This window comes from Pristiophorus japonicus, chromosome 8 (assembly GCF_044704955.1).
Source record: "Pristiophorus japonicus isolate sPriJap1 chromosome 8, sPriJap1.hap1, whole genome shotgun sequence".
Taxonomy (NCBI): Eukaryota; Metazoa; Chordata; class Chondrichthyes; family Pristiophoridae; genus Pristiophorus; species Pristiophorus japonicus.
In genome coordinates this window covers 29353592-29377925 of record NC_091984.1, presented here as the reverse complement: position 1 = coordinate 29377925, position 24334 = coordinate 29353592, and the positions used below count along the sequence as shown (strand labels likewise).

At 44.9% G+C, this 24334-nt stretch overlaps 1 protein-coding gene across 1 annotated transcript in view; it reads left to right on the top strand.

Moving 5' to 3' along the window:
* Window positions 1-7491: 7491 nt before the first annotated feature.
* The window catches only part of f3a (coagulation factor IIIa), a 35924-nt gene continuing 19081 nt past the window's right edge, over window positions 7492-24334 (top strand). Inside the window, exons 1-2 of the mRNA XM_070886634.1 lie at window positions 7492-7732; window positions 8474-8585. Of these exons, the coding sequence (XP_070742735.1) occupies window positions 7660-7732; window positions 8474-8585 (185 nt within the window). The 5' untranslated portion in view covers window positions 7492-7659. The remainder of the gene's footprint in view (window positions 7733-8473; window positions 8586-24334) is intronic.

The window sequence follows — 24334 nt, the reverse complement described above, 5'->3', positions numbered from 1 at the left end:
ACGATCGTTCCAGGAATGGATTTAAGCAGGCTTTCCATGTTTCATTGAAAAATTGCGGCCGCTGATCGAATGCCAAATGGGCATCTGTTATAAACGAACAATCCCTTGTGTGTGGTGATGGTGGTCAGTAGTTTAGATTCGTCGGCCAGTTCCTGGATCATATAGGCTGAAGTGAGGTCCAACTTGGTGAACAGCTTGCCGCCTGCCAGTGTGGCGCAGAGGTCCTCTGCTCTCGGGAGCGGGTATTGATCTTGTAGGGACACCTGATTGATGGTGGCCTTGTAGTCGCCACAGATCCTGACAGAGCCATCCGCTTTTAGGACGGGAACGATGGGGCTCACCCAGTCACTGAATTCAACAGGTGAGATGATGCCCTCTCTCAACAGCCGGTCCAATTCGCTCTTGATCTTTTCCTGCATCACATACGGCAACGCTTGGGGTGATGTGTATCACTGCTTTAGTGCCTTTGAAAGTCCCGACGCCAGGTTGGAATAGTGAATTGAATTGTTGTAAGACTTGTGAGCACGAACTTCGCTCCACAGATGACATTGCATGAACATCCCCCCATTTTCAGTTCATCTCGGCTAACCAGCTCCTCCCCAACAGTGCGGGACCATTGCCCGGGATAATTCAGTGCAGCAGCCGATTCACTAACACATTGTGTGTGACAGCCAACATTGCACTGCCTAGCACCGGAATGATTTCTTTAGTGTAAGTCCGTAATTGTGTCTCAATACGTGCTCATTTGGGTCTACTAGCTTTAAGTGGCCATCGCTTCTCAAATTGCTGAACGCCCATGAGTGACTGTCTGGCCCCAGTGTCCAGCTCCATGCGTACTGGGATACCGTTTAATAAAACCCTCATCATCATTGGTGGCGTTTTGGTGTATGAACTGTGAATATTCGCTGAACCTCGGCGTCCATTGATTTGCCTTAAAAGTCATCCTGCCTCAAAGAAATCCTCTTCTGGTCCATCCGCCTCATATATTAGTCTGGTTGCAGACTTTCTGCACATTCGAGCTAAGTGGCCACTGAGATTGCAGTTCCTGCAGACAAACTGTTGAAATCTGCAAGATCTAGCTGAGTGTTTTCCCCCACACCTGAGTTAAAGTTTCCATTGTTGGGAACAAAGGGACTATGGCCAGGCATTCTGCGCTGACTGTCCCTTTGACTGCTCAAGTACCCTATTAGTGGGTGCAAAGGTCCCATCCCAGGCCACATTGTCCACTGTGATGGCGTGAATGTCCGTTCAGTCTGCCATTGTCTCTGTTGAAGTCCTACTCTGGGGTTTATTGCTGCCTGCGGAGTGTCGGACTGCCCCTGCCTGCCTGCGGGGCTCTGAGTCGCATTGATGATGTTGATCCCTGATCCATCGCCGCGTTAGGGGCAGAATTGCGCCCGTATATTATTTTCGTCTCTTCCTCCCCGCCATGAAAGTTTGAGCTATCAACGCCGCCGCTTCCAAGGTCAAATCCTTGGTCTCAATTAATTTGTGGAAAATTCTCACATCACCGATGCCCTCGATAAAAAAGTCCCTTAGCATCTCTCCCCTGCAGGCGTCTGTGAACTTACAGAGGCTGGCCAAACGCCGGAGGTCCGCTACGAAGTCCGGTATGCTCTGTCCTTCACGACGTCGGTGGGTGTAGAATCTGTGTCGGGCCATATGTATGCTACTCACCTGTTTGAGGTGCTCCCCGATCAATTTGCTAAGTTCTTCAAAGATTTTGTCCGCCGGCTTTTCGGGTGCTAGTAAGTCCTTCATGAGCGCGTAAGTCTTTGGTCCGCAGCTGGTCAAGAGATGAGCCCTTCGCTTGTCGGCCGCTGCATCCCCCAGCCATTCTTTCGCAACGAAGCTTTGCTGAAGCCTCTCGACAAAATTGTCCCAGTCTTCCCCAACACAGTACCATTCCTCTGTGCTACTGGTGGCCATTCTCGTGGGTCGTGAATTCCCGTTTCTCGTCACCAATGTAAAGTTCTTACTCGACAGTATGAAACCACACGAGGCACATTCTGGGGACAAGGTCACTCTGTGACCTTAACTCTTTATTCACAGGACTCCAAAGACGATAACCCTGCGTGGGACCTCCCTTTTTACCTGTGTGATCAGGTAAGGAGTGTCTCCCACAAGTTCACCCCTTGTGGTCAAGGTGTGCACCTAGGTTGAGTGTATACAGTAATACAGTGATGTTACAATGTGGTTACATACATGACAGAGTGGATAGGGAGAACCTATTTCCCTTAGCAGAGAGGTCAATAACCAGGGGGTATAGATTTAAAATAATTGGTCGAAGGATTAGAGGGGAGTTGAGGAGAACTTCTTTCACCCAGAGGATGTTGAAGGTCTGGAACTGACTGCCTGAAAGGCAAACCCTCATTGCATTTAAAAAGTACTTGGATATGCGCTTGAAGTACCGTAACCTGCAGGGCTGGAAAGTGGGATTAGGCTGGATAGCTCTTTTTCGGCCGGCACAGGCATAATGGACCGAATGGTCTCCTTCTGTGCTGTAAATTTCTGTGATTCTATGAAATATATTTGAGACAATTTCTCAGTTCTGTATGTCGAACCAAAATTGTTAAATTATTTTAAAGATGCATTTACAGTTTTGCTAGAAATACTGAACTGATGAAATCTTTACCAACATACCTACAATCTCACTACAGATAGCTACAATTATCCAATGTCTAATATTTTAATTTCTGGAAAAATTAATGTGATCATTGAGGAAAAGGCTTTAAGAAGCTCCTTAGGTGCAGAAAGGGGATGATAGCATAGTGGTTATGTTACTGCAGAGGCCTGGATCTTTGATCTCGATTTCAAATCCTACCATGACAGGTAGACAATTTAAATTTAGTTCATAAAAAAAACTGGAATAAAAAATTAGTATCTGTAATGGTGATCATGTAGCTACCAATTTATTGTAAAAATCCATCTGGTTCACTAATATTGTTTATGGAGGGAAAACTGCCATCCTTACCTGGTGTGGCCTATATGTGACTCCAGACCCACAGCAATGTGCTTGACTCATAACAGCCCTTTGAAAATGCCCAGCAGGCACTCAGTTAAGAACAATTAGGGATGGGCAATACATGCTGGCCTTGCCAGCAATGCCCACATCCTGTGAAAGAATAATTAAAAAAAATCATCCTGCAAACATTTTAACAGTTCCATTTAACAGTACATGAAACATAAAAAGTTAGCATGCAAGTGCAGCAAGTAATTAGGAAGGCAAATGGAATGTTGGCCTTTATAGCAAGGGAGTATAAAGTAGGGAAATCCTACTACAATTGTACAGGGCACTGGTGAGACCACACCTGGAGTACAGTTTTGGTCTCCTTATTTAAGGAGGGATATACTTGCATTGGAGGCAGTTCAGAGAAGATTCACTAGGTTGATTCCTAAGATGAAGGGGGTGTCTTATGAAGAAAGGTTGAGCAGGTTGGGCCTATACTCATTGGAGTTTAGAATACGAGGTGATCTTATCGAAACGTATAAGATTCTGAGGGGGCTGGACAGGGTAGATGCAGGGAGGATGTTTCCTCTCGTGGGGGAATCTAGAACTAGGGGGCATCGTTTCAGAATAAGGGGCCGCCCATTTAAAATGGGATGAGGAGGAATTTTTTCTCTCAGAGAGTCCTGAATCTTTGGAATTCTATACTCTAGAGAGCTGTGGAGGCTGGGTCACAGAATATATTTAAGGTGGAGGTAGACAGATTTTTGAATAATAGGGGAGTCAAGGGTTATAGGGAGCGGGCAGGAAAGTGGAGCTGAGGCCAAGATCAGATCAGCCATGATCTTATTGAGATCCAAATGGCCTACTCCTGCTCCTATTTCTTATGTTTTTATGTTTAAAATATGTTGAAACATACTGTGCAGCAATTTTATTATTCTTGTACATCTTTACATACTGACCTTTTCCTAGTTGATGGGTTAGTACATCCTGCCAGGAAAGGTTCTCCCTTCATCATTTACCACTTTCTTTAAAGTACTTAAGTAAAAAGAAAACCACTTTTATTGCAAACCCTGACTTTACCAATAAAGCTTCAACATGTTGAAGGAACAGTTGTGTCAAAAGCAGCTTCCTTCATTTAACAGTACAATTTGTTATACTGTGCTGCTTGTAACATTAACACTCCCATATCATGATCAGGCTTTCCCAATAAACCATGTCAGTCGCCCCACTGTGAGTAAAAGAGGTAATTACAAGTCAACTACAGCCACGGTAAACCACAGAGGAATATTCAATGGAACCCTCAGGCTTGACTACATTATAACGTAACTAATCCATGCACTACCAATTATCTGTTCAATATCCGATGTGAGTTTAAATACGTATATGGGCGAGGAGATGGTTGTGTATTGTGAATGAGGGGGAATTTATTCATTGTGTGTGAATCAAAATCCATCTGTATGTTTACCGAGTATTTGAACCTTAATCTGTCCTTAAGAATTGAATGCTACTACTATATTTGGGAGGGGTTGGTGTGTCTCTTGCACTCTTGGACAGATATTAGAAAATGTGAGCACATGATAGGGGCTCTCTCTCTCTCACTGTCACCTTTAACCTCTAATTTTTCTAGCATAATCTTTCTTTTAATTCTCCATTTTTAGTACTGCAATGGTCAGTGCTCCTCTTAATATTCCTCTTTCATTCCTCTTAAGCTGTAACTAAACTACTAAGCACACTGCTTTCTCACTATGTTAAAATCAGGCCTCCTGCACCTATCATAGAATCATAGAATGGTTATAGCATGGAAGAAGGCCATTCGGCCCGTCGAGCCCATGACGGCTCTCTACAAGAGCACCTCAGCTAGTCCCACTCCCCCGCCCTTTCCCCATAGCCCTGCAAAAATGTTTCTTTCAGGTACTTATCCAACTCCCTTTTGAAAGCAGTGATTGAGGCTGCCTCCACCATCCTTTCAGGTAGTGTATTCCAGATCCTAACAACTCGCTGTGTAAAAAAGTTTTTTCTTATGCCTTCGGTCCTTTTGCCAAACATCTTAAATCTGTGACCTCTGGTTCTCGACCCTTCTACCAATGGGAACAGTTTCTGTTCAGACGCACGTGATTTTGAACACCTTTATGAAATCTCCTCTCAACCTTCTCTGCTCTAAGGAGAACAACCCCAGCTTCTCCAGTCTATCCACATAACTGAAGTCCCTTATCCCTGGAATCATTCTCATAAATCTTTTCTGCACCCTCTCTAAGGCCTTCACATATTTCCTAAAGTGCGGTGTCCAGAATTGGACACAATACTCCAGTTGAGGCCGAACCAGTGTTTTATACAGGTTCATCATAATTTCCAACTTTTGTACTCTATACCTCTATTCATGAAACCCAAGATCCCGTATGCTTTTTTTAATCTGTTTTCTCAACCTCCCTGCCACCTTCAATGACTTGTGCACATACACCCCTAGGTCTCTCTGTTTATGCACCCCCTTTAGGACTGTACCCCCCTCATTCTTTCTACCAAAACGTATAACTGTAGTTTTCTGCATTACATTTCATCAGCCACATGTCTGCCCATTCCACATACTCCTACGCTAACCATTCTTTCCTAGGACCTCAAACTGTAGAACTTGTTATCTCCCCTCAGTCTGTCTTTCCTCCACAATCTTCAGCATTGTAAAAACCAAGCCTGGAATCTCCTAAACACTACCTATTGATTTAGCTGCTGTTTCCTTCTCTGCTTCCACCGCGATGGTGTCCCACACAACAGGGCTTGGACATTCACCGATCATAAAATGGAGAGACTTAGGAGTTGAAATACATAAATCATTCAAAGTGGGAGGACATGATAAAGCTGCAACAAAAAATGTATGAGATCTTTGATTTTATAAATGAGAACATAGAGTACAAAGCAAAGAACTGCTGGTGGAGCTGTACATCATCATCATCATAGGCAGTCCCTCAAAGCGAGGATGACTTGCTTCCACGCCAAAAAGGGATGTGTTCACAGGTGTTTCAATGAAGGACCCAATATTCCAGATCCCGAACTACATCGTGAAGGGTGGAAGATGCCTGTGCGTGGATGTTTTAACGTGTGGTGGCCGTTGCACACCAGCCACCACACGGGCTTGACAGAGCCAGGTTTTGGTCCAGTGCCAAGTCGACTGGGGACCAGCTCTGCTGCACGGACCTAGTGCGCACACATATCGCAGTGTGGGCTGGCCCGTGCTGCCCCTGGGCCCTCACCTCTTCTAAGCCCCAAACTCATGCCTCTCCTGGGCCTCGGTCACTTCCATCTACAAACTCTTGCCGCTCCTTCGCCCCTCCTGCTGTGCCTGCCCGCACTGCAATCAGCGACCTGGCATCCCAGCCGTCGCCCTCCTGCAGCAGCACCACGCTGCTCCCTGCAGTGGTATGCCGCCGCACGCTGCTCCTTCCAATGGCTCCGGTCTGCTGATGGTCTTGCAGGCTGGGACCGTGCCGATTTCCCAGCTGGGCCGCCGCACGTTGCTCCCTTCTTATACCATCATACAGTTCATTGGTGGAGCTCAGCTGGAATACTGTGTCCAGTTTTGGGCACCCTATTTTAAGGAGGATGTCAAGATCATGGAGAGGGTACTGAAGGAAGTTGATACAAGAGATGAGCTTTAGTTATGAGGAGAGACTTAGACAAACTGTGGGTCTTTTCACAGCGAAATATAAAAGACCCGATAGAATGCTCAAAATTATGAACGGTTCTGCTAAGATGTATGGGGAAGAATTGTTTCTACTGGATAATGAACCGGTAACTAGAGGGCATGGATTTAAGACCATCACCAAAATGCAAAAAGAGAGGTTAGCAGAATTTTATTGGGACACGGAATGCCCTACCAGAAACACTGTTAGAAACAGCACCTTGTTAGTTTAAAAAAAAGTAGATGCCTGCATTACAACAGTGACTACACTTCAAAAGTACTTCATTGGTTGTACTTCAGCGCTTTGCGACGTCCTGAGGTGGTGAATGGCGCTATATAAATGTAAGTCTTTTCTACTTATCAAAGATTATGGGATAAGGCAGAGGATTGAGACAAAATGGTTACAGAAAGCCAACACGGGCAAGTTGGACTGAATTCTGTGCTTTAAGATTCTAAGTTACAGAGTTAAAAAGAAATGAAAGTCTGCCAAACACGTTAATTTTCCTATAGGTCCAATTCTTTCCCCCCTCCAAAATGTACCCTTCCTTTTACCCCCCCCCCCTGTAATCTGATCCTTGAGTAAATACACTTCTGATTCATCTTGACGACATGGCTTATTGAATGTCCTAAAGTGTCCAGGTGTGATGCGCTGCCTTCGAAGTGTAGAGGCGGCGTCTCCCGAGCTATTTGTGAAACTGTGTGTCTGTGTGGTGTGTGTGTGTGGGGGGCGGGGAAGGGCGAGGGTTGGCAGAGCCCAAGCCTCAGGATGCGAAGCTCTCCTTCCATTGGTTATCCCGATGGAAGGGGGCTGCCCTCTGCCGTTCTGGGGGCGGGGGGGGGGGGGGTTATTTTATTCGTGGGAGGCTCGCAATGGGCAGGAGGACCGCGATTGCCGGCGTCAAACCTGTGCTATAAACCTCGATTACTGGCTGGCTGGGGTTCACACCCGAGCAGGAAGCAGGCTCGCCGACACCGAGAGCGAATCGAGACATCGATCTGTTTGCTTTTAACCGCGCTGTTTCTGTCCCTCTCTCTAAACATGGGCTCTGCTGCTAACTTTGCCATCACTTTGGGATTTACCTTTATTTGCCTTCACTGTGGACTAGCTTCAGGTAAATCCGAGATTTAGTTCGATGCGATTGCTCTTGCCGTTTGATTATTTATTTTGTTAATATATAATTATCAACACGGTTTCAAATGTTATATATATATATATTATATTAAAGCACCGATAGATAGATCAGAAACTGTTTGAGACAGTATAGTTCATTTCTAATTTATATCCACTTGCAGCAAATCCAACTTTCCATTTTTAATAACTAGTTGGCTCCCGGCTAACCTGTAATCTGACGGAGTGGTCACATTTCCACCGGTTGCAAGTGCAGGTCTGAGGGTGAAATACTCGAGTCAGAGTCAGTCCCTCCCCTCCGTGTCAGCTCTGTTGGTATTTCACATCAAATGCAGTCCTCGTGAAAAAGTGTCAGTGGCCAGGGACTGCTAAATAACAAACCGATGTATTGTATCATGTGGTGTGCCTCGAGACTTACAGTATAGTAGTACCATACCTATATGACAGGCTGATGTATATGTTTGTTGTTCAAGTTATCTTTATCGGTGTAAATCTGGAAGGCAATGAAGAGCCCTTACGGGTTCGGCACAAGACAGAATTTATCTGAAATGTTTCTGAGTTTAAATAGTTGAGAATTGTGACCTCTTACACCAGTGTCAGTTCCTCCTGCAAGAGATGTTAAGATAAAACCTGCTGCTTTGCAAAAGCTGTCCTTGGAGAATTACATCGAATATACAGCACCAAAACTGTATGGAAATGTTAAGTCTTTTTGTTAAATCTTCAGATACTTCGCTGAAACCTGTTACCAACGTAACGTGGAAATCGTTCAATTTCCGCACAACACTACAATGGGAAGCGACTTCTGAAGACGCGGCGTACACCGTGCAAGTGGCTGGGTAAGTAGCTCATTATTATCTATATCTTCGGTAGGAAGCACCCGGGAGCGCGGGCCAGGTCACTGGGCGGCAGGGGGGCATTGGGTGGAAGAAAGTTTCTGGTGATTTGCAAACGATCACATTGTGTTCTTAAACCTACTGAAGATGAACGTCAACATTGTGGCAAGCGAACTGTTCCAAAAAGGATTCAAAGAGAAACGTAATTCGGTGTATTGTAACCCCACCCTCAACGTTTTGGGATTTGTTTTAATATATTAGCAATGTGAAGTGAGCGCAGTGCGTGGGCCCACATAAATGTAGTGTAAGCTCATTGAATGTTGTGCACTGAACTGATGGTGTTTAGATAGCTCACCCCTAGAATGGGTTTCAGGGCAGTCCACAGGGGCTACAGTGAAAATCAATGTGGATTCTGAGTTAGAAAATGATTGCATTTCACATACTGGCTTGACTGGGCTTTACCTCTCTATTTGGATAAATATACAACTATCAATTGAGCCCTTCATAAAACTTCCTGCCTTTTATGGCACAGATAAGCCTCTATCTGTAACAATCTACAGTATTGCATTCACGATTAATGACAAACAGGATCTTACAACGCAGGTGTGGCTGGGGCAGAAGTTGTGCGCAATTAACAGTCAGACCTGGTCGGCCGCATCCGAATTTGCTGTAAAAAACTTATTAAATATAAATTGGTCAGCAACTTTCAGCGATCGTACGTGCTCAGTTAAATGCAAAAATCAGGAAGATGCTGTCCGAGTTTCCCTGCTCTTCCAGAAGCTTCGCTACACCGATATCTCACTGCGAGACTCATATGGAATGGTGTGAAGTTGCGGTACTTGCTTGATAGATACCCACTAAACTCGCCAGAAGTAGTTAGGGCATGTCCATTCCAGTGTAAGCACATTTTTAATGGCATGATGAGGCTTAATTATTGCCAAACAACCTCGCTGGTGATGAAAATTAATTTACAAATGTGGCGTCTCATTCCTGCAGATTTTAATTATTGTTGGAGATTTCATTTTTTAAAATGTTTTAAAAATGTTTTCTTTGTCTTTTTAATCTCTCTCTTAATCCTACCATTCTTTCCCTTTTATTATTTCACTTTCTGTACCTGATTTGACATTGAATTCAATATTCCAACTTACGCTGGTTCGGACTCTGCGTTGCTCATCACCGATTCTTCAATCTGATTGGTTAAGGAGATACACAGTTGCTTGCTCTGTTCGCACAGGTCCCAGATGCTTTGTAGAGGGCGTTGCGCTTTTTGGCTGTTTGGCTGACAGCAACTTCCAGTGCAAAAGCCCATAGAAAGTCTGTGGGCAAGTGCAAGTGTAACAAACGGTGCCGCTGACCACAAAATCCAGCCACGTGTGTTACCAATGTTCGAATGTGGACAGGTGACCCACTGGCACTTTCTATAGTGTAAATAAGCAAATACATCATAGTCAGAAGAGGAAGCTCAAATTCTTAATGCATGTTAAGAATTTGGGCTTCCTGTTCTGACCATGATGTACATTGGGCCATCAGTGTAAACAACATTACATAAAATTGAGAGGAATCCTACAACACACCAATCAAAAATACTTTGAATGCCATCTATCACAGATTTTACGTTAGCCTTTATTTTGGCCTCTGTATTTGTAAGTTGCTGCTCCAGTTGTCTGGCTATCTATCTCCCAACACCAGAATGATAGACACGCAAAATCACTTGAGGTAATTTTCGACTGAATCATTTGGATGCTGAGCTCATCACGTGTTACTGTAGCAGTTCCACTAATCTGCCCTAAGCACTTCCATATAAGGCGCGTTCTCATTGTCTGTGCGCAATTGACAACAGGCCTCAATATTGTTGTCGGTGCTGGTGCACTATAATGTAATGAAAAGGCAGGCTCTGTATCTTGGTGAACAGGTAGAAGAAACTAGCTGTGAGCTGATATTCGAAAGGCAGTATAAGCCCCAAAGGTTCTGTAACATACGTCTGAACAGGTGCGTGAAGACACCTTTACATTCATTGCATATGTAGCTCAGGTCATTTAGTCCATCTCTAGCTCAGGTCATCCATCCAGAAAAACTCTTAACATTTTTTTGCCCCACCCATTGCAGCATATAATTAGGATATTGCAGCATATAATTAGGATAGAATGAGGAAAGATTGGATTGGCTGGGGTTGTTTTCTTTGGAACAGAGGAGGCTGAGGCGAGACCTAACTAAGGTGTATAAAATTATGAGGGACCTGGATAGAGTGTATAAGAAGCTCCTATTCCCCTTAGCAGAGAAGTCAATAACCAGGGAACATAGATTTAAAGTAAGTGGTAGAAGGTTTAGAGGGGATTTGAAGAGAAACTTTGAAGGGGTCTGGAACTGACTGCCTGAAAGGGTGGTAGAGGCAGAAACTCTCATAGCATTTAAAAAGTACTTGGATATACACTTGAAGTGTCATAACCTACAGGGCTACGGACCAAGAGCTGGAAAGTGGGATTAGGCTGGATAGCTCTTTGTCGGCTGGCACGGACACGATGGGCTGAATGGCCTCCTTCTGTGCTGTAAATTTCTATGATTCTATGATATTTCTTAAATGAAGCCCAGGTTTCTTTGCCTCCACTACTTGATCTTATAGTGTGTGCATTGATCACTTTGTGTATGAAGCAGAACTTCTTGATATCAATCCTAAATTTACCTTTTACTAGTTTGAATCTGTGTCTCCTTGCCCAACTCACTCAAAAATGGTCCGGAAATGGTCTGGATTTACTTTTTCATTCCTTTATCTTAGATACTCTGTAAGATCACCTCTGGTGCCCTTTTCCAGTCTTTCCTCATAGCTCAGATCTGTGACACTGCTAACCACCTATTGGCTCTTGTTTGCATTGTGCTTCAGTGCTTGAATGTCTCCCTTGTTTCTTCGCAACCAGAATTGGACACCGTACTCAAAATGAGGTTGAATTAGAACATTGTGCAACTCGTTCATGGCTTCCATTGACTAAAATTCTACTGGTTTGGCAATGTAGTTCAACATTCTATCGGCTTTGTTGATTGCTACTTGGCATTGGTCAGACATGTTGTGCATCAAGTCTGCGAAGAATCCTAGATCTAGTTCAACCTCAACTTTAGCAATTTCAACAATGCTAATGGTGTGCCTGTACTGCACATTCTTCCTTACCGTGCGTAGGTTACTGGAGGTCAATATTTATATTCTGGATCTGTGTTTTGTAATGCTACCACTGTTTCCATTCTCCCCACAGCAGTATGACAGACACACAAAATTGCATGGAAATTTGCAATAGCTTTGAATCATGTGGATGCTGAGCTCACCCAATGTTACTGTAGCAGCTCCACTAATCTGCGCTAAGCACTCCCATATAAGGTGCTTTCTTAGTGACTGTGTGCCATTGGCAATAATGTAACGGAGTCGGACTCTGCATCTTCAGTGTCCGAGACCTGGACTGCGGAAAATGTTAGCCTCGTGCATCATACTGGTCCTCCAACAGGGATTGGCAACACACATATGCAATAGCGTTCACCTGAAGCTCCAGCATCAATATAAAAGTGCAGATAGTGAGTCTGGGGAAAGGCATCAGGTGCCAGTTTAACAGGAGAGTAGCTAATAAAAAAAGCAGGAACTCCCAGTAACTACATTTTAAAAGGAGAGGCGGCAGTCAGCAGCAGCTGATAGCAGACAAACAGAGGTTAAACCTTAAAAGGGACATCACAATCAGAACAGAGTGAGGAGCGGCAGACCTGAGGAAGTAGAACTAAGTGTTTCATTTATCACTTATCTTAAGTATTACGTGGATCATATCCTTTAGGTAAATAAGGATAAGGGGTAAGCCATTTAGGACCGAGATGAGGAGAAAGTTCTTCACCCAGAGAGTGATGAACCTGTGGAATTCTCTACCACAGAAAGTTGTTGAGGCCAATTCACTAAATATATTCAAAAAGGAGTTAGATGTAGTCCTTATTACTAGGGGGATCAAGGGGTATGGCGAGAAAGCAGGAATGGGGTTCTGAAGTTGCATGTTCAGCCATGAACTCATTGAATGGCGGTGCAGGCTCGAAGGGCCGAATGGCCTACTCCTGCACCTATTTTCTATGTTTCTATGTTTCTATGTAAACAGATCTAAGGGGACAAAATAAACGAAGTAGAGGAGACCGACATTAAAGGGATCCAATTTGCATTAAATAAGTATCTGCTGTACATAAATAAGAAACATATTTATAATAGAGTAATTAATTGCTAATTCATTTCAATTCAATATAATCCATCAGCTAATTAATACTAGACCCCAAGTGATTCTAATAGTTCTAGAAATATATTGCTGCTAATTAACAAATAAATAAAGATTAGAGATGACAGCACAGGCAGTGTGTCGGGACTGTAATATGTGGGAGTTTGTAGATAGCAAGACTGTCCCGGATTACCACATCTGCACGAAATGACTTGAGTCATTCAAGCTCGGTGTCATTGAGCGGGAGTGTGAGTTAGACACACTCCGTCCGACACATTGGGGAGGGGACACATTTCCGGATAGTTTTCTCCAGCGTACAGTCACACCTCAGAGGAAAGCACAGGTGCAGGAAGGGAGAGTGTGATTGTCAGTCGGCATGGTAAGGGGAACAGAGGAGATATAGAGGAGAAGGTCCCGCAGACACTGGTCCTATTCAACGGGTAAATGTACTCGCTACCTGTGAAGATAAGTATGAAGACTGCAGGGAGGATGGCCAGAATGCTAACCATGATGCCATGGAGCAGGAAGTTGAACAAGGGGAAGGAGCAGAATTGCAAGATGAAGTCCTCTGCAGTCATGATTGAGGGTCAAGGAGCAGGTGTTGCCTGTCTGGTGCAAGGGTAAAGGATACCTTGGACCAACCGGAGAGGAACTTGGAGAGGAAGGGGGATCATCCAGTTGTTGTGGTTCATGGCAGGACCAATGAGATAGGGAAGAAAAGGGGGGAGGTCCTACTAAGGGAATATCAGAAGTTAGGAACTAAATTTAAAAAAAGGACCTCAAGGGTGGCAATCTCGGGATTACTTCTCGAGCCACATGCTAATTGGTATCGGAATAGACAGATCAGGAAGGTGAATGCATGGCTGAAAGACTGGTGTGGGAAGGAGAGGATCCATTTTTGGGGACATTGGTGATACGTCCTTACTATACAGTATAAATGCACACGAGGCCCATGCTTGAGAGAAGGTGAGTCTGTGACCTGTCCTTTATTCCTGAGCACTCAAGTGCAGGAAGTGGGTGGAGCTTCCCCTTTTATATCCTAAGGTCTAGGTTAGGAGTGTCTCCAACAAGTTCACCACCTAGTGGTCAGTGTTCTCACGGTGTACAACTTAGGACAGTTTATACATGGGTTACAATGCTGGTTGAATATATGACATCACCTCCCCCCCCCAAAGTCTTATTGGGATCACAGGTTGAGTCTCTCTGGTGGTTTACGCTCCCTTGTAGAGCGCCTGAGTTGGGGCTCCGGTTGTTGGGTGCTGGCCTGAGTGTCTGCTGTTTGCGGTGCCTCAGGCCTGTCTGGACTGCCCACAGTGACTGGGCTCTCCTCCCTTTGGTTCCTGTGTTCGGTCCCTTGTGGTGGAGTGAACTCTACATCGTGTTCTTCCTCTGCTTCTTCTATAGGGTTGCTGACCCTCCTTTTTGTTTGATCCACATGTTTGCGGCAGATTTGTCCATTGGTAAGTTTAACTACCAGAATCCCATTTCCCTCTTTGGCAACCACAGTGCCTGCGAGCCATTTGGGCCCTGCAGCGTAGTTGAGGACAAAAACAGGATAATTTACATCAATACATCGCGCCCTCGCATTCCTGTCATGGTAGTGATATTGTGACTGGCGCCTGCTCTCGACAATTTCTTTCATGATGGGGTGTATAAGGGATAACCGGGTTTTGAGCGTCCTTTTCATTAGCAGCTCTGCGGGTGGAACCCCTGTGAGCGAGTGTGGTCGGGATCTATAGGCCAACAGGAGGCGTGATAAGCGGGTTTGTAGGGAACCCCCTTGGATTCTGAGCGTCCCCTGTTTGATTATCTGCACTGCTCATTCTGCCTGGCCGTTTGAGGCCGGCTTGAACGGTGCCGTTCTAACATGGTTAATTCCATTGCCTGCCATGAAGTCCTGGAATTCAGTGCTTGTGAAGCACGGGCCATTGTCGCTGACCAAGATGTCCGGTAGACCGTAGGCGGCGAACATTGCCCGTAGACTTTCTACCGTGGCAGAGGATGTGCTTGAATTTAAAATGTCACACTGGATCCATTTGGAGTAGGCGTCTACTACAACCAAAAACATTTTCCCCATGAAAGGACCTGCGTAGTCCACATGGATGCGTGAACAAGGCTTGGCGGGCCATGGCAAGGGGCTAAGGGGGGCTTCCCTGGGCGCATGGCCCAGCTGGGCACACGTGTTGTACCTGCGAACACAAAGTTCCAGATCTGCGTCTATCCCTGGCCACCAAACGTGTGACCTGGCAATTGCCTTCATCGTGACAATGCCCGGGTGCCCATTGTGGAGTTCCCAGATGAACACCTCTCTGCCCATCTGGGGCATGACTATGCGGTTTCCCCACAGTAGGCAATCGGCCTGAATCGAGAGTTCATCCTTGCGCCTGTGAAATGGTTTAAATGTCTCAGGGCATGCCCTGTATGTGGCTGCCCAGTCCCCATTCAGGACACATTTCTTAACTAGAGATAATCGCGGGTCTTTATTTGTCCAGACTTTAATCTGACGGGCTGTCACGGGTGAGCCTTCGCTTCCGAAAGCTTCAACAGTCATGACTATCTCATCAGCATGCTCGGTAGCCCTTTCAGTGGTGGCTAGTGGGAGCCTGCTGAGTGCATCGGCGCAGTTTTCAGTGCCCGGTCTGTGCCGAATTGTGCAGTCATAGACGGCTAACGTGAGTGCCCACCTCTGTATGCGGGCCTATGCGTTTGCATTTATGCCCCTGTTGTCGGCCAAAAGGGACGTTAGGGGTTTGTGATCTGTTTCCAGCTCAAGTTTCCTGCCAAACAGGTACTGGTGCATTTTCTTTACCGCATATACACATGCGAGCGCCTCCTTTTCTACCATCCCGTAACCCCTTTCTGCCTGGGACAGAATTCTGGAGGCATAAGCTACCGGCTGTATCTGACCCTTGGCATTGACATGCTGCAACACACACCCGACACCATAGGACGACGCATCGCATGTTAACACAAGTTTCTTACATGGGTCATATAGCGTTAACAGATTGTTGGAACATAACAAATTGCGTGCTCTATTAAAAGCCCTTTCTAGCTGTCCCCCCAGACCCATTCGCGACCTTTGCGTAGGAGCACGTGTAGCGGCTCTAACAGCGTGCTCAATTTGGGAAGAAAGTTACCAAAATAGTTCAGGAGCCCCAGGAATGAACGCAGCTCCGTCGTGTTACGGGGTCTGGGTGCTCTCTGGATCGCTTCCGTCTTCGACGCAGTAGGGCTGATCCCGTCTGCTGCTACCCTCATCCCCAGGAATTCTATCTCTGGAGCTAGGAAGACGCACTTCGCCTTTTTCAGTCGCAGCCCTACCCGGTCCAGTCTGCGTAGCACCTCCTCAAGGTTGTGGAGCTGTTCTTCAGTATCGTAACCCGTAATGAGGATGTCGTCCTGAAAAACCACCGTCCCTGGAATCGACTTGAGGAGGCTTTCCGTTTTTCGTTGGAAGCTCGCAGCGACCGAGCGAATCTCGAACGGACATCTGTTGTACTCAAACAACCCCTTGTGTGTCGTGATGGTGGTCAGCTTCTTCGATTCACTCACCAGCTCCTGGGTCATGTAAGCTGAAGTCAGGTCCAATTTTGAAAAAAGTTTGCCACCGGACAGCGTCGCAAAGATGTCCTCCGCTCTCGGTAGCGGGTACTGGTCTTGGAGTGACACCCGATTGATGGTGGCCTTGTAATCGCCACATATCCTGACCGACCCATCCGCCTTGAGCACCGGCACAATCGGGCTCGCCCAGTCACTGAATTCGACTGGCGAGATAATGCCTTCCCTCAGCAGGCGGTCCAATTCGCCTTCTATCTTTTCCCGCATCATGTGCGACACCGCTCTGGCCTTGTGGTGTACTGGCCTGGCGTCCGGATTTATGTGAATCACTACCTTGGCCCCCATGTAAGTGCCAATGCCGGGTTGAAATAATGAGTCAAATTTGTCCAGGATCTGTGAGCATGATACTCGCTCCACAGAGGAAATTGCATTGACATCGCTCCATTTCCAGTTCATGACAGCAAGCCAACTCCTCCCCAGTAGTGCGGGACCGTCCCCTGGGACAATCCAGAGTGGCAGTCTCTTCTCCGAATCTTTGTGGGTCACGACTACCGTGGCGCTGCCTAGCACCGGAATGATCTGCTTTGTGTAAGTCCGTAGCTGTGCATCAGTTGGCGATTATTTTGACCTCCTGGCCTTGGACACCCACAACTTTTCGAACTGTTTGATACCCATCAGGGACTGGCTGGCTCCCGTGTCGAGCTCCATTGATACTGGGATGCCATTGAGGAGCACTTTCATCATTATCGGTGGTGTCCTGGTGTATGAACTGTATACATGCTCCACATGAACTCGCTGAACTTCAGCTTCCAACGATTTCCCCCAGCGTTCATTTCTGCAATTTCTGCAGGTATTTTGCTCACCTCTGCAAACTCCGGCTGAGTGTGTGCCTCCACGCCTCCTGCATAAGCTGCGGTTTGAAACAAAAGGTCCCTTGCCAGTTGATCGTCCCTGACTGCCCCTGTTATTGTCCTTGAGTGCGCCATTAACAGGTGTTGATGGCCCCATTTCTGTTCGCATTGTCCCTTGCAATGGCGTGAATCGCCGTTCAGCTTGCCATTGTCTCTGTCGAACTCCCCCTCTGGGCTCGACTACATGTTGGGGCATGCCTGACTGCCCTTGTCTGCCTGGAGAACTGTGTGCTGCTTTAACAATGTTGAATCTCTGTCCCAACCATTCCTTAGCACAGTACCTCTCGTCTGTTCTGCTAGTGTCTCTCACAACTTCACCACCTAGTGGTCAGTGTTTTCACGGTGTACAACTTAGGACAGTTTATACATGGTTTAAATCCCAGTTTCTTGTCGCCATTGATACATCCTTACTCCACAGTATAAATGCACACGAGGCCCATGCTTGAGAGAAGGTTAGTCTGTGACCTGTCCTTTATTCCTTAGCACTCAAGTGCAGGAAGTGGGTGGAGTTTCCCCTTTTATATCTGAAGGCCTAGGTTAGGAGTGTCTCTCACAACTTCACCACCTAGTGGTCAGTGTTTTCACGGTGTACAACTTAGGACAGTTTATACATGGGTTACAATGCTGGTTGAATACATTACAATTGGCACCAGTACTGGGACAGGAAGGAGCTATACCGCTGGTAAGGCCCCCACCGGGACCGGAATGGGAGCTGTGTCCTAGTGGAAAGGATAAATAGGGCTGTGGATCGGATTTTAACTTTAGACTTTAAGAAGGGGTGGGATCTAATGACAATAACATAAGTCGGAAGATAAAAGAAATAAGAAATGAGAGTAAAGGTTAGAGCAAGATAAAGAATAAGGGCAACGTAAAACGCTGGGGAAGAGATACTGTTATAGAACTGTAAGTATAAAATGATTGCTAAAAATAAAGTGAGTGGAACAATTAAATAAAGTAAATTAAATTCACAGCATCCAAAACAAAATGGAGGAGCTGGAGGCAATAATTCGTGGTGAGGAGGCAGATGTAGCAGGAATAACTGAAACATGGCTTAATAAAAAACTGGACTGGCAGATAAATATTGCAGGATATAACGTATTTGGAAAGGATAGGGAAAGCAGTACTAATTAGAGATAACATAATGCAGTAGAAAAAAGGGATGTAAGTAACATTAAGAAAGAAACATAAGGATTGAGACAAAGGATAAGTAGAGATCGATCACACTAATAGGGGGATACAGCAGACCACCTAATCGTGGAAGGGAGGTGGAGGGAGAAATATCTAGGAAAATTTATGAAATGAGTAAAAGACCTAGAATAATAATCATGGGAGATTTCAACACCTCCATATAAACTGGCAAGACGAGATAGGGAAAGGGGAAAATGGATTGGAGTTTTTAAACAATGTGTTCAGGACTCCTTTCTTACCCAGTACATCAGAAGCCCAATAAGAGAGGACTTGCTGCTGGATCTAGTAATGGGAAGTGAACCAGAGCAAATAAGAAAAGTAAGTGTAGTGGAGCACCTAGATAAAGAGATCATAATATAATAAGGTTTAAATTAATGATTGAGAAAGACATAAGTAAGACAAAGATCAAAGTAATAGACTGGAGGGAAAAAAACAACAAAAAATGTTGACAAAGAAGTAGGAACAGCAGTGGAAAATATTTAAAACAGTGATCAATAGAGTTCAGGACAAATATATTCTGCAAAAAAAAACAAACAAGCCAATAATGAAACACCATGGATGAATAAAGAGATAAGTGTAAGATTGAAACTAAAGAAAAAGGCATACACCACGTACATAGACGATAAATGAGGATGACAAAAGGGAATAGGAAGAAGTTAGGAAAGAAGTGAATAAATAATTAGGAAAGTAAAAAGGAACTACAAAATTAAATTAGCGAGGAAAATAAAAAGAAATAGTAAACTATTCTACAGACACATAAATAACAAAAGAAAAATCAGGATAGGAATATGCCCACTAAGGAATACACAAGATAAATTCACAGGAAATTACTTCAAAATTGCAGAAATATTGAATAGTGAATTTGTCTCAGTATTTACCAAGGAAACTAACAAGGTGGGCATGATATTGGAAAAAGAGATCAAAAAAGATATTAAAATATTTAAGATAAAAAGGGGGGAGATAATTATAAACTATCCAAACTTAGAGAGAATAAACCGCTGGTCCATATGGATTGCATCAGTGCATATTAAAAGAAGTTGGGGAAGAGATAGCATGGGCACTATTACATATATATAAACATTTATTACAAAAAGGAATAGTGCCAGAGAACTGGCAGGCAGCTAATGTGATTCTTGTACTGAAAAAATGAAAGCGAACAAGTCCAGGCAACTATAGACCAGTATCGATGGTAGGCAAGATCGTGGAATCTTTACTTAAAGATGTAATGGATAAACATCTAGCAACTGAAAATATAATAAAGAGTAACCAGCACGGATTTCAAAAGGGAAGCTCATGCTTGACCAACCTTGATGAAGTAACAGAAAGAGTAGACCAAGGTAGTGTAGTAGATGTAATTTTATTGGATTTTCAAAAGGCTTTCAATACGGTACCACATAGTAAGGTCAGAGCATGTGGAGTCAGGGGACAGGTAGCAGAATGGATAGCAAGCTGGCTACAAAGCAGAACGCAGAGAGTTGGGGTTAAGGGTAGCTACTCAGACTGTCAGAAGGTTGGAATTGGTGTTCCACAGGGATCAGTGCTGGGATCACTGTTGTTCACAATTTACACGAATGATTTGGACTCTGGAATTGGAAGTACAATTTCAAAATTTGAGGATGACACCAATTGGGAGATGTAGTTAATACAGAGGAGGATTGTGACAAAATACAGGAAGACATTAATACATTTGCAGAATGGGTGTGTAATTGGCAAATTAATTTCAATATAGATCAGTGTGAGGTGGTGCATTTTGGTTGGAAGAATAAGGAGGCCACATACTGCTTGGATAACATGAGTCTGAATGGGGTTGAGGAGCAAATGGCTCTCGGGGTACAGATACACAAATCACTAAAAGTAGCGATGCAGGTTAACAAATCCATAAAAAAAGCAAACCAATACTGGGGTTTATTTCTAGAGGGATAGAATTGAAGGGCAGAGAAGTTATTTTAACCTTGTATAATTTTCTCCAATTGAATACTGGGAAGACCGAAGCCATTGTTTTCTGTCCCCGTCACAAGCTCCGTTCCCTAGCCACTGACTCCATCCCACTCCCCAACTTCTGTCTGAGGCTGAAACACACTGTTTGCAACCTTGGTGTCATATTTGACCCTGAAATGAGCTTTCAACCACATATCCACAGCATAACTAAGACCGCCTATTTGCACCTCCGTAACACTGCCCGTCTCTGCCCTTGCCTCAGCTCATCCGCTGCTGAAGTCCTCATCCATGCCTTTGTTACCTCTAGACTTGACTACTCCAATGCACTCCTGGCTGGTCTCCCACATTCTACTCTATGTAAACTAGAGGAGATCCAAAATTGGCTGCCCGTGTCCTAACTCGCACCAGGTCCCGCTCACCCATCACCCCTGTGCTTGCTGACCTTCCGGATAAGCAGCGTCTTGATTTCAAAATTTTCATCCTTATTTTTAAATCCCTCCATGGCCTCGCCCCTCCCTATCTCTGTAATCTCCTTCAGCCCCCTGAGATGTCTGCGCTCCTCTAATTCTGCCTCTTGAGTACCCTGATTATAATCGCTCAACCATTGGTGGCCGTGCCTTTTGTTGTGTTGGCCCCAAGCTCTGGAAATCCCTGCCTAAACCTCTCCGCTCACTCATCACCCCTGTGCTTGCTGACCTACATTGGTTTCCGGTTAAGTCACGCCTCGATTTCAAAATGTTCATCCTTATGTTCAAATCTCTCCATGGCCTCACCCCTCCCTGTCTCTGTAATCCCCACAACCCCCAGAAATGTCTGCGCTCCTTTAATTCTGCCTTCTTGAGCATCCCCAATTATAATCGCTCAACAATTGGTGGCCGTGCCTTCCGTTGCCTAGGCCCCAAGCTCTAGAACTCCCTGCCTAAACCTCTCTGCCTCTCTACCTATCTTTCCTCCTTCAAGACGCTCCTTAAAACCTACCTCTTTGACCAAGCTTTTGGTCACCTGCCCTGATTTCTACTAATGCGGCTCGGTGTCAAATTGTTTTTATCTCATAATACTCCTGTAAAGCGCCTTGGGACGTTTCACTACATTAAAGGTGCTATATAAATTAAAGTTGTTGTTGTTGTTATAAAATTTTGGTTAGACCACACTTGGAGTTCTATGAACAGTTTTTGTCTCTATATTACAAAAAGGATATAGAGGCATTGGAGAAGATGCAAAAAAGATTCACAAGGTTGATACCAGAACTGAGACGATACACTTATCAGGAAAGGCTGAAAAGGGTGGGACTATTTTCTCTAGAAAAGAGAAAGCTGAGGGGTGACCTGATAGAGTTCTTTAAGATAATGAAAGGGTTTGATAGGGTTGACATAGAGAAAATGTTTCCACTTGAGAGGGTGTCCAAAACTAGAGGTCATAAATATAAGATAGTCGCCAATAAATCCGATAGGGAATTCAGGAGAAGCTTCTTTACCCAGAAAGTAGTTAGAATGTGGCACATGTTACCACAGAAAGTGGTTGAGGTAAATAGCATAGATGCATTTATGGGGAGGCTAGATAAGCAAATAAGGGACAAAGAAGTAGAAGGATATGCTGATAGGGTTAGCTACAGAGGGATGGGAGGAAGCTCGTGTGGAGCATAAACGCCAGCATAGACCAATTGTGCCGAGTGGCCTGTAGACTCTGTGGGGTCAAGTTTCGGCCTGAGTTACTCCTATTTTTTTGGAGCAACTAGTTTAGAATGGAGTATCTTAGAAATTACAATTCTCGGCCTTTAGTTTGCCCCAGTTCTAGTGAGTTAGAACAGTTTCATTTTAGAAGAGATTTTTTATTTCAAAAGGGGGCGTGTCCGGCCACTTACACCCGTTTTGAAAGTTTAGGCAGCAAAAACTTACTCCAAACTAACTTAGAATGGAGTAAGTGTAGATTTTTGTACACTCAGAAAAACCTTGCCTACACTTAGAAAATCAGGCGTAGGTTACAAATCAGGCGCAGGGAACGGGGGGCAGGGTGGGGGGAGGGGTGTTTACAAACATTAAACACTTCACTTTTACAAATAAAGAGGCATCATCAATAATAAATGATAAATAAATCAATAAATAAACCAATAAATCAATCCAAATAAATAAAAAATTTAAAATCACTCAATAAATAAAAAATTATTTCTACTCACCTACTGCATCACTAGGGAGGAGTGGGGGAGAAGAGGGGAGGGGGAAGAGAGGAAGATGGGGGAATGGAGAAGAAGATTGGGGGGGAGAAGAGAGGAAGATGGGGGGAAGCGAGGAAGATGGAGGGGGAAGAGAGGAAGATGGGGGAATGGAGAAGAAGATTGGGGGGGAGAAGAGAGGAAGATGGGGGGAAGAGAGGAAGATGGAGGGGGAGGAGGAGAAGATTGGAGGGGGGAGAAGAGAGGAAGATGGGGGGAAGAGAGGAAGATGGGGGGGAGAAGAGAGGAAGATGGGGGGGAAGAGAGGAAGATGGTGGGGAGGAGAAGAAGATTGGGGGGGGAAGAGAGGAAGATGGGGGGAAGAAGATTGGGGGGGAGAAGAGAGGAAGATGGGGGGAAGAGAGGAAGATGGGGGGGAGGAGAAGAAGATGGGGGGGAGGAGAAGAGAGGAAGATGGGGGGGGAAGAGAGGAAGATGGGAGGGGAAGAAGATTGGGGGGGGGAGAAGAGAGGAAGATGGGGGGGAGAAGAGAGGAAGATGGGGGGGGAAGAGAGGAAGATGGGGGGGAGGAGAGAGGAAGATGGGAGGGGAAGAAGATTGGGGGGGGAGAAGAGAGGAAGATGGGAGGGGAAGAAGATTGGGGGGGGAGAAGAGAGGAAGATGGGAGGGGAAGAAGATTGGGGGGGGAGAAGAGAGGAAGATGGGAGGGGAAGAAGATTGGGGGGGAGAAGAGAGGAAGATGGGGGGGGAGGAGGAGAAGATTGGAGGGGGGGAGAAGAGAGGAAGATGGGGGGAGAAGAGAGGAAGATGGGGGGGGAAGAGAGAAGATGATGAAGAAGCCCCACACGCAGCCGATGCCAGGCTGCCGACGCCGTCAACTCTTCGGGCGGGGCCCGACCCAGCGAGATGCAGGGCGGGCGGGCCCTGCCGACAACGAAGAAGCCGTTGAAAATAATAGGGGAGAGATCAATTAAGAAGGAGAGATATAAAAGCCTGTAGATAGATTGCAGGTCCATAAATAATTGTATGGCATTTTTCTTACAAATCTTATCTTCAAAGCCTATTTAAAGAGTGATTTCAGCAGCCATTATTTCAGCAAATAGTTTTGAAACTAACTAGAGCTATATATGTTATACCCCTGTATTTCTTGTCTGCCTTCTCCCCTTATGAGGACAGCACTTCTGATTGGCCAAGTTCACATACAAATGCTGAATGCACTTGCAGCGTATGAGTTATTTTTATGCAGGTAATACTTTGTTTATTTCAAGTAGGTTAATGCCTGTGTAACAACACAGACGGGAATTTAAGTGCCTATACATGAACTTTGTCTATCAGAAGTTTTACTCCATTGAGTAATTGTTGGGTGCAAACGTGAATCAAAATGACGTTTCTTTACTTTGTGTTGAATTATGGAGCTAACAATATGAGCTGGGGCAGAGGGGCAGTCAATTTTAAGAGATTAATACAAGATTGTAATCTAATTTTTTTTAAATTGTTAGTCTTTTAATAAGAATAAGCATTACGTAGATGTATGAGGAGCAAACCTTTCCATCAAATAAACTGCACTTATAGAACAACTGTTGTATAATTTTGTACAGTCTGCTATACAAGTATCTTTATGTAAAGGCTTGATGATAAATAAAAAGAAAGAAAGACTTGCATTTATATAGCGTCTTTTACTACCTCAGGACATCGATTGAGGGATAAATATTGGCCAGGACACTGGGAATAATTCCCTTGCTCTTCTTCAAAATAATGCCG